At 47.3% G+C, this 9,963-nt stretch overlaps 1 protein-coding gene across 1 annotated transcript; it reads left to right on the top strand.

The window, feature by feature from the left end:
• The first annotated feature begins 7,119 nt into the window (after nt 1-7,119).
• Nucleotides 7,120-8,689, top strand: LOC133352980 (aerolysin-like protein). Its single transcript, XM_061569040.1, has 2 exons — nt 7,120-7,176; nt 7,739-8,689. The coding sequence occupies exon 2, from the start codon at nt 7,748-7,750 to the stop codon at nt 8,687-8,689; it is 942 nt and encodes a 313-aa protein (XP_061425024.1). The 5' UTR covers nt 7,120-7,176; nt 7,739-7,747.
• Nucleotides 8,690-9,963: the final 1,274 nt, after the last annotated feature.

The following is a 9,963-nucleotide window of genomic DNA, read 5'->3' as shown; positions in this document are numbered from 1 at the left end:
CCCCGCACCTCCGCTGAGCGCGGTTGCCTAAGTACCATGCGAAAGAAGCTCTACAACATGCATACAAAATACGTATGCCGTGGCCGGCCTTCATAGATGCTCGCTCACAGCACTTGCCCCCCAACAGTCTGTTAAATAGGTTATACGCTGGACCTTTTGTCTTGAATAGGTAGGGAGAGATATCCGGCTGTGTTTTCCCCGGTGTGTTCGTCCAACGATAGCACGTGGCATCAGATAAACCCCACACAAGTCGGGGGGTAATTGCTGTGTCTGCTGCGCGTCTCGTGTAAGGGATTATTATCTGGCCGCTGGTTTGCCTTACCGCGCTGCACGTGGGCTGCCTCGTAACCCAGCACCGTTGATGCAGAGCGGGGGTTGGTGGATTACGCACACGCGCGCGCACACACAGAGGCGTGGAACTCGATTTCCCTACCCGCGGGCGTTGACATCGGTTCCTGGGTTTTGAGCCAATTGAGAGCCACACTGGTAAAAGTTTAGCAGACTGTGTGACTTTGATGGTGGAGGGCCTTGGGTTGGACCTCTCAAACTGTACAGGTCAGTCATATGACAATGCAAGCAATATGTCAGGAAAATACAATGCGCTACAGGCCCACCTGAAACAAAAACAAAAAACCTCTGATAGAGTATGTGTCTTGCACAGCGCATTCACCTAACTTAGTTGGTGTTATCACATTAGACGGCAGTAGCCCAGAGGCTGACGAGTTTTTTTAACATATTGCAGTCATACTCTTTGGTTTTCGGTAAAGTCACGTAGGTAAAAAATAAATGAAAACAACTAAATTAAATCACGACGTTTCGGACGCAACACAAGCGTCCTTCTTCAGGTGGGGACAACGCAGCGAAAGCAACAGCCGCTTAAGTGTGTCTAAGAGATGGCTGTGACGAGGAATTATATAGTCGCGGGGGATGGAGGGAGGGGAGGGGCCATGGTGAGTGTGTGGGCGGGCTGTGGGCTGGGAGGCAACGATGTGAGGAACGGGGTGGGCGCAGCGCACGGAGTTCAAACTGAAGCTTTGTGATGCCGGGGGCGGAAGTAGATACGGAAGCTAAGAATAAGCAGCCTTTTGTTATGCTGCCTTCACAGCCATCTCTTAGACACACTTAAGCGGTTGTGCTTTCACTACGTTGTTCCCACCTGAAGAAGGACGCTTGTGTTGCGCCTGAAACGTCGTGATTTAATTTAGTTGTTTTCATTTATATTATTTTTTACCTATGTGACTTTACCAAAAAACCAAAGAGTATGAATCCTTGCAGTCACGAAAACTTTAAATCTAGAATGTTGCAGTGACTGTACACATTTTGCTCTTCATCCACACACAGATGGGGGAAAGTTTTTCGGAAGACAGGCGTCAGACTGACTTTAAAATCGCTGTCCAGTACTCGGTAGAGTGCTCGGGCAGAGTCAAACAAGGCACTGTGGAGAAATTACACCCACATTAGAGAGGCCTTCGGTAGTACGTGCAATGATGATAATGAGTAAAGAGACACTCGAATTGAGGCCGCTGGACTATGTGCTAAATTGGACACCTTAGAGATGGTGCTCATGGCACATTTCTGGGGCGTCATACCTGACCAGTTCCACGCTACAAGCATGCACCTACAGAAAGATGACATTGACATCTCTGTAGTAGCACAGCTTTTGTCTTTGAGGGATTTTGTGACGGGACATTGAGACCAGTTTGAGGCTTTTGAAAGGGCAGCTGTAAATGTGACAGGTGTCTCTCAGTCATAAGCACGATCTTCGGCGAAAGAGGAAATGCAAAACATTTGCAGATGAGAGCTCAGAGCCAGGTGTGACACTTGAGGGGAGGGAGAAGTTCAAAATAGAAACATTTTATGTGGTCATTGATAAAAAGCTAGTGGCAAGCCTTGAACATTGCTTGGATGCTTACAAGCGTTTGACCAGTCTCTTTGGAGTTCTGCTTATGTCAGATCAGGTGTCTAACAGTGATGTCATAATACATAAAGGTTTTTGGGTTAGATCGCGTTATTTATAAATGTGTCGCAACCCACCACCACTTGAGAGGCGGTTTATTGAAACAAAAGAAAGGAGCAGCAATGGGCTCTCCTTTATCTCCTGCTATAGCAAATCTGTACATGGAAAACTTTGAAACAAGAGCACTTGCCTCAAGTACGTTAAAACCATATTTTTGGTTTAGATATGTTGATGACACTTTGGTTGTCTGGCCACATGGTAAAGATACACTTAATGCATTTCTAAATCATCTCAATGCACAAAACCCAGCCATCCAGTTCACCATGGAAACAAAGGTGAATAACCCACTCCCTTCCCTAGATATTTTGCTTGGACATGGGTTACATGGCAAAATAACACACAGCGTTTACCGAAAGGGAACGCACACTGATGCCTATCTGAATGCAGATTCACATCATCACAGAGCTCAGAAATCCTCTCTTATCAAGACGCACATACATCAGTCTAAAACAGTTTCTGATGGTGAAGGTCTCGGGAGAGAGATTAAACATGTTAAAGAAGCACTACGACAGAATGGCTACAATAATGCTCAAATTAACAGAGCACTGAATTGCAAATCACGATCACAAAGCAACACTGCTGAAAGTGATCAGATTATTAAAACAATTAAAATACCATATGTCTCAGGAGTAACTGACAAATTAGCCCGTGTTTTGCAAAAGCAAAACATTAAAGTACACAAAATTCTAAAACTAGTATCTTGTACGAAAGACGAATTACTTAAATTATCAACATAAGGTGTATATCGGATTAATTGCTTATGTGGAAGATGCTATATTGGACAGACGGGACATAACATCAGCGTAAGACTAAAAGAACACCAAATAGATATTTAATTATCTCAAACACAACTGTCGGCAGTGGCAGAACATGCTTGCCAACAAGGCCACTCAATTGATTTTGATAACGTTGAAGTGTTGTGTAAAACTAATTATTACTGGCTAAGACTAATTGGAGAATCCATTGAAATTGAGAGAAATACAAGTAACTTTAATCGCTCTGACAGCTACAGGCTTAGTGCGGCCTGGAAGCGTATTATTAAATAATACATATTACAATTACAATTCCTTATGGGGGAAACACATACTAATTAACTGATTACTAACGTAGTATATAATTACAATACCCCCCCCTCCGCCACCTCTGATTTCTGCACCTGATTGGGTATAGGGATTGGGTTCAGTTATAAAATAATACACAATACAACTAATTACTAATCTACAATTGATTACTAATAGCAATTAATTTATTATATAATTACAATACCCCCCCCCTCTCCGCCTCTGATTGGGTTAAATGATGAGGTCACTCTGCTGCTCTATTTAAGACCTGGAGCAGGTGGAGGGCTTCAATATTCTGGCAAATTGCCCGATGATGCTGGATGTAATGACCAGCGAAACGTCGTACTCAAAAATTGTAAATGTCATGGATTCACTCTTCAACACACCGGTGGGCTAAAGTAGTGAAAGGTTTGTCTTTTGTCAACGTGACACATTTTTTACTGATTAGCCGTGTCGGTTGGTGGAGGGTTGCGACACATTTATAAATAACGCGATCTAACCCAAAAACCTTTATTATGAGTGATGTCATAGTGGACATCACTCATCACTCACCGCTACAAATCCATCAGATCTGGACATGAACTTTGCCAACGAACTCATCCAATTCAAGTATTTTATGTCTGAGGGTGAGAAGTGCCAAACTAAATTGCTTAAGACGTTGTAAGCACTTAATCTGGAGTCAGTATTCCCCAATGCTTTCGTGGCTTTGCCAGTGACAAACTGCCAGGGTGAGCGGACATTTTCCCTTTTAGGCAGAATAAAAAATTAGCTGCGGAGTAACCAAACACATTTCAACTCATTGTCACTTATGTCAATAGAGTCAGACCTTGTCAGACAGCTCGATTTTGACGATCTAGTGGATGGTTTTGCATGGAGGAAGGCAAGAAAGACACTGTGGTGCCACGACCTCGCAGCAACTCCGCAAACGCCGCGATCCTTTCCCGGCTCCCGCACTAAACACACACCCGCAGGCAGCGCTCCCACGTCGTGTCCTGACAGGGGTTTCCTGGCACATCGGGTTTTAATCCGAAGGGCCCCTAGTTGGAGAGTCCCACGGTTTCCCGGTGCCAGGAGATTGGCCGACCCTCACAGGACAGATTACATTGCGGTGCTCCTAAATTGGCTAAACATTGTATGGGCACACAGAAACTCACCGGGCTAACCGCAATGAGAACGCTCACATCACGGGGGAAGGGGCCAGAGGGGAAATAGCATGCAGGCGGCGCAGACGGGGAGGGGGGAGGGAAAGCCCTGGACCTTCCGCGGAGGTGCATTCCGCAGGACCGAGGGCGGGTGCGTAGACAATGGGTCGAGGCGTAACGTAAAATAACGTAAAATAACGTAAAATAACGCTACAGGTAGGCGCATGATTGGCTGCGCGGAGCAACGCCCCCTTGGGCCTTTGGAGTTTAGAGAATAAAGGTGGGAGCCTCGGGACGATTCACTCTCTTGTCTGCAACCTCCGGGCAGTCAAGACCCTCTCCCTGCCATCATGCCTCTTCAAGCCGCTCACAGCATCTATATGATGCCAGCGAGTTCTGCTGCGAGACAGTGATAGGTCAAGTCTTCTCTCGTCCTTCTCCCTCCGACTCTCTCAGCATCCGTGGGACGCCGTGAGTCCAGCTTCGAGGTATGTGGCAGGACGTTTGAGCTACTGGGTTCATAGGCAGAGTGAGGCTAAGCTCTTCCCGCAAAATATCCCCCCCCCCCGCCCCCCCCCCCCCACCCCAGGTAGTGTGTATTTGCGCCAGTAATAAACTTTACTACAGAGTGTCGGCGCAGTGTGATTTCTGTGTGTGTGGGGTGAACCTCGACACGGTGCTGGTAATACAGGTAGGAACAACAGTCCCAAACTGCCCACCAGAGATTAGTTGTCTGTCTGTCGTGCATAGCCACGCCCTCGATTTGTTCATAGAGCGCTTCGGCGGGCTCAGCACCACGTGACGCGCCGCCCCACGCAGCGTTTGCCGCGTGACACGGATCGCACGAATGCGCCGTCCAACCAAGTTCTGACCTGCCCACTCCGAAGGAACGTGTTCAAGGGAGACCCGGCCAGCAGAAAAATCAAAGCATTCCACAATTGAACAAATGAGTTAAAACAAAATATCCAGAGGCACGTTCAGTTCAATCGATAAGGCACTTATTAACAACATGAATTACAGATGGTGATGGCAGCGAGGCTAATTTGAACGTTTTCGTGTGGACCATGTTAAAGAGAGAAAAAACCGTTTAAATCACTTGAGTACACAACTCAATTGACTCACGGCCTGGTATTGGGACTGTGATTGCATTAACGAGGCGCGTGCCAGTAGCTTGGCTCGTGAACGGCGCCTCACACAATGGGCGCGCGTGCAATGAGCGAATCTTCGCCTGTGATTGGCTCCCGATGATTGGCCTGCAGGGGAAGATGGGCGGAGGCACGCGCGCGTAATTCTGTCACGTGATGTGAGCTCCCTCAATGGACTCTCAACATACTCACTTGGGGGTCGTGGATTGCGTCTATGAAGCCCGAGCGCGCGTGGCTGGGCTCGTTAACGGAGTCTCACGCAAAATAGGAACGAGTGCAGGAAGCGCCACCCATCCAATTAGTGACTCATCATACTGATTGATTCGCGATGATTGCCTTCTCTCTCCGACCCCCATGATTGGCCAGGGATGGGAAGGCAAACCCGCGTGATTGTTCCACGTGACGTGCGCTCCCTCGATATAAAGGAGGGAGCAGACGGCACACCGCATCTGCTCTTCACGGGGTTGACTGCTGTTGTAAGTGTGAGTGGGGCGGGCTACATTGCTGGATTTGCTGTTGTGCCCCTTTCCAGACCATGTTGGGTGCATGTTGGTTGTCTTTTTTTTTAATCCTTTGTATTAAGTTCGCTTGCTTGCTTGCTTAGGACCGTGTAAATCTTGCGGTCGTTTTTTAACCCACTTCCCGTGATCCAATCGAGCTGACATTTTGCACAGACTCGTTGTGCGTGACAATTTATTTTCGTGAAAAATGTACACTTTTTAGGACAAAAATATTATATTTAATTACCAATTGCTTAATGGTGGCATGCAATCATCTGACCCATAGGTGGCAGCCATCTCAAGCCAGAGGACTCTAGCTGCCACGCATATAAAGGATTTATAGTGAAAAACTTTCTTTTTACGGGTTATACTTGTACTGTATTTAACTTTCTGCGGCGTCAGTTTTCTTTTTTAACTTTGAGGATTAATGTATCCGGAGGTACTAAGCCGAACGAGCTGACGCTTTCTACACACACTCACTGCGCATGACAATTCAATATTTCCTTAAGAAAGCCTGTCCAGGTCCCGTACAGTTTTGCTCCTTATTGCGTTTTAACATAATCCATGTAACCTTCCATTTCGACATTTTATGCACGCCAACCACTCCTTAAAGACACCAAATTTGAAAAATTTTGGTCAAGAAGTTTTAAACTGCAAATAAAGCATGCATTAGCTTGTTTACCTAAATTTTCCCTTAACATCAACAATGGGCTTGTTGTTTGAACCATATTTTCCAGTATTAGCCGGGTTGATCTCCCCGTAATTTTTTTTAACCATGTCTGTTCTGTACCTTTTTCAAAGTCTCACCTGCCAAAATTCTGGCTGAATCTCTAATGTTTTAAAAATGGATTCGTAGCATAGGGCTGCACTACTTCCGTTTTATTGACCTGAAATCTGAGGGTTGTATGGCAGGAACTGAAACCCCTTTTAAGTTTAAAACGGTTAATGGGAATTCTCAAATTAATTTTATTTGTCCTGCCACCTAATTTTTTTTTAATCTAAAGAAGGGTCTAATTTGACCCCTTTTTCAAACGGTGCTGTCATAAAATTCTCTACCCTGATATGATGCAACGCCTAATGCCCACTGCATTATGCCTGCGTTCTAAAAAACCTCCGCTGTTTATTTTTCGGTCGGGATGATTCTTGCCTGGGCGATCTGCATATGCAAACATGGTTGCCTTTTATAGGGTTAATCTGGTTTCCCCGCACTACCTAACCCAACTGCTTCTGTTCATATGACCCGTTTAGGTCGCCTTCAGCCAAGTCCCTGGATCGTCTATCCGAGCTTTTCATTGTTCGTGGAAAGAAAAGGTATTTGTGCTACTGCAACTTGACACGTGCATCCCTCTTGCATTGCCCCACTGCATGATGGTCTACTGTGGCTGAGTGGATCAAGGGTTGTGGAATGGGCCATACTCTATCCTGCTGTTTGATGTTGGGATAAAAATGTATGGGAATTTAGTTTTGATACTCTGCCACCAACAATGCCCGCAGTTCCATGAGCACGCACGCTTGTGCTTGAAGGACGAATTGTTAATTTATCAGCGGAGTTCATTGTTGCGCACTTTTTGCTTTAATATTGATTCCACAAATTTAAATCTACAAACGGTAGTAATTTTGACTCGGATTATGTTTATGTTGCATACTTGCAGTTAAAGAATGTTTTAAATCTTTGGCATGTAAAATGGCTATTGTGCACTTTGGTGCCCACTTTTTCAGCCCTTCCGAAGTATTTTAATGTCCAAATTTTAAGACGCGAATGGTACTGAACTACAGTTGCTAGTGAACTGGAGTCCTGAGTCTGTTTTTTGTAAATGATAGTAAGGCAGGAATATTTGGCTTGAAACATGCTTTCCCTTCCGTCTCCATCCAGGTTGACATAATGTCGTACCCACTTACGCTGCACATCATTGGAGGGCAAGGTGGAAATGCGTTCTCGTTTGATGGGATCAGCAATGCGGCCACGCTGCAGAAACTCTCCGTGAGCGTTGGAGGCTGGCAAGTGAGGGGTGTGGAGGTGTGGCTGACTGACGGGCGAAGGCAGCAATTCGGCACCGTGGACTCCTCTGCTCAGCAGTTTGAATTCCAGTCGGGCGAGTTCATGTCGCAGCTCTCCCTGTGGGGCAATGGGGCCGGCACGCGTCTGGGTGCCATCAAGTTCAGAACGAGCCGCAACCGCGAGTTCTTTGCCAAGATGACGGACTGGGGGCTCAAGACCGAGTACAAGATCGACGTGGGCTCTGGCATCTGCTTGGGCGTTCAGGGCCGAGCGGGGGCTGACATCGACTCCATGGGCTTCCTTTTCATCAATGCTGTGAAGTCGTCGGTGATCCAGAACATGAAGTACCCAACTATGCACCAGGTTCTGCCTAACGTGCAGATGGAGGAGATTAAAGACATGGAGTACATAAACGACACCAGCGTCGTGCAGTCTCACACCTTCGAGAGCTCCAAGACGATAACCAAAAAGTCGTCGTGGTCTACGACCAACAAGATCGAGTTCACCTTCAGCCTGACCGTCTCGGCAGGCATACCTGAGGTCGTGGAGGGGGGGGCCGGGTTCAGCTTCACCTTGAGCTCTGAGACCACGCACGCATTGGAGAGCTCGGAGGAGCGGATGGAAACTCTCACGTTCCCTGTCTCGGTTCCTCCGCACAAGACTGTCACCGTTGTCGCCAAAATCGGGCGTGCAAACATCGACCTCCCGTACACGGCCCTGCTGCGCATCACCTGCATGAATGGCGCACTCTTTGACGTTCCCCTGAGTGGCGTCTACAAGGGGCTCACTTACACCAAAATGACCGCCCGTGCTACTGAGAAATAGAGCAGCATTTTGTACTTTTTTTGATCAAATGTTCTGAGAATAATTGTGGCTGACTACGAATAAAAGCCCTTCTGCATTGCACTTCACATTTTCTCTTTGCATGTTTGTGGTTGCATGTAGGGAGTTTACATTTTTACGAGGGTTCTAATGTTTATAGATGTGGATTTTTTTCACCATTTGCTGTTGGCAGGGATTATTTTGTAGTTAAATTGAGCTTCATATTCTAAATTTGACGTTTTCGCGACTGCAAGGATTCATACTTTTTGGTTCTTTTCACCGTGACCTTTACTGAAAGAACCAAAGAGCATCGAGCTTCGTATCCTCCATTCTGCTTTGCATGGCCATTGAAACGGTGGGTTGGTGGCATGGTATGTTTTTACAGCTAGAAACAACAGGTTCCACACTTCCCACCAGGGATTATTTGTCTGTCGTGCACGAATGTGCCATCCAACCAAGTTCCTACCTGCCCACTCCGAAGGAACGCGTTTTGAGCGTGTGTGCGAGACGCACGTATATTAAAACACTAGCTGTACTACCCGGCTTCGCCCGGGACTTGTAGCCACCACGGCCGGCCGCCTTTGTCTCCCCAGTGGCGATGTTAATACGCCACACCAGTTACTCGTTTTGCAGCTGAGTTCCTCCCTCACCACTCTCCCTCCCTCACCACTCTCCCTCCCTCACCACTCTCCCTCCCTCACCACTCTCCCTCCCTCACCACTCTCCCTCCCTCACCACTCACGCACGGCCGCCTTTGTCCCCCCAGTGGCGATGTTAATACGCCACACCAGTTACTCGTTTGAGGCTGAGTCGACCTAGGGGAGGTTCAAATAATCGTCACCGGTGGTGGCCGTGAGCGGGAATGGAACTCGGTTCGCCGGGTTTGTAGCGCAGCGTAGCGTTAACCACTACACCCACCGCTGCTCACACACCACACACGCACAGACACACACACACAGACACACACAGACAGAGACACACAGACAGCACGCTAACCACTACACTACCGCTCCCCACACACCACACACGCACACACACAGACACACACAGACACACACACAGACAGACAGCACGCTAACCACTACACTACCGTTCCCCCTACACAACACACGCGCGCGCGTCCATAGGTACACATACACGCGCTTGCTGCAGACACACACGACTTTCAGGGTGCGTACGGCAGTAAACGACTGAAATAATAAAGCGGCAATGCTGCGCAAGGAACTCCTTAGACCTGCAAGACATTTGTGTAATGCGAGCGTAAACACACAAACACA

This window comes from Lethenteron reissneri, chromosome 5, assembly GCF_015708825.2.
Source record: "Lethenteron reissneri isolate LAM-NWPU_2019-01 chromosome 5, ASM1570882v1, whole genome shotgun sequence".
Lineage (NCBI taxonomy): Eukaryota > Metazoa > Chordata > Hyperoartia > Petromyzontiformes > Petromyzontidae > Lethenteron > Lethenteron reissneri.
This window is presented reverse-complemented; position numbering and strand designations above follow the sequence as displayed.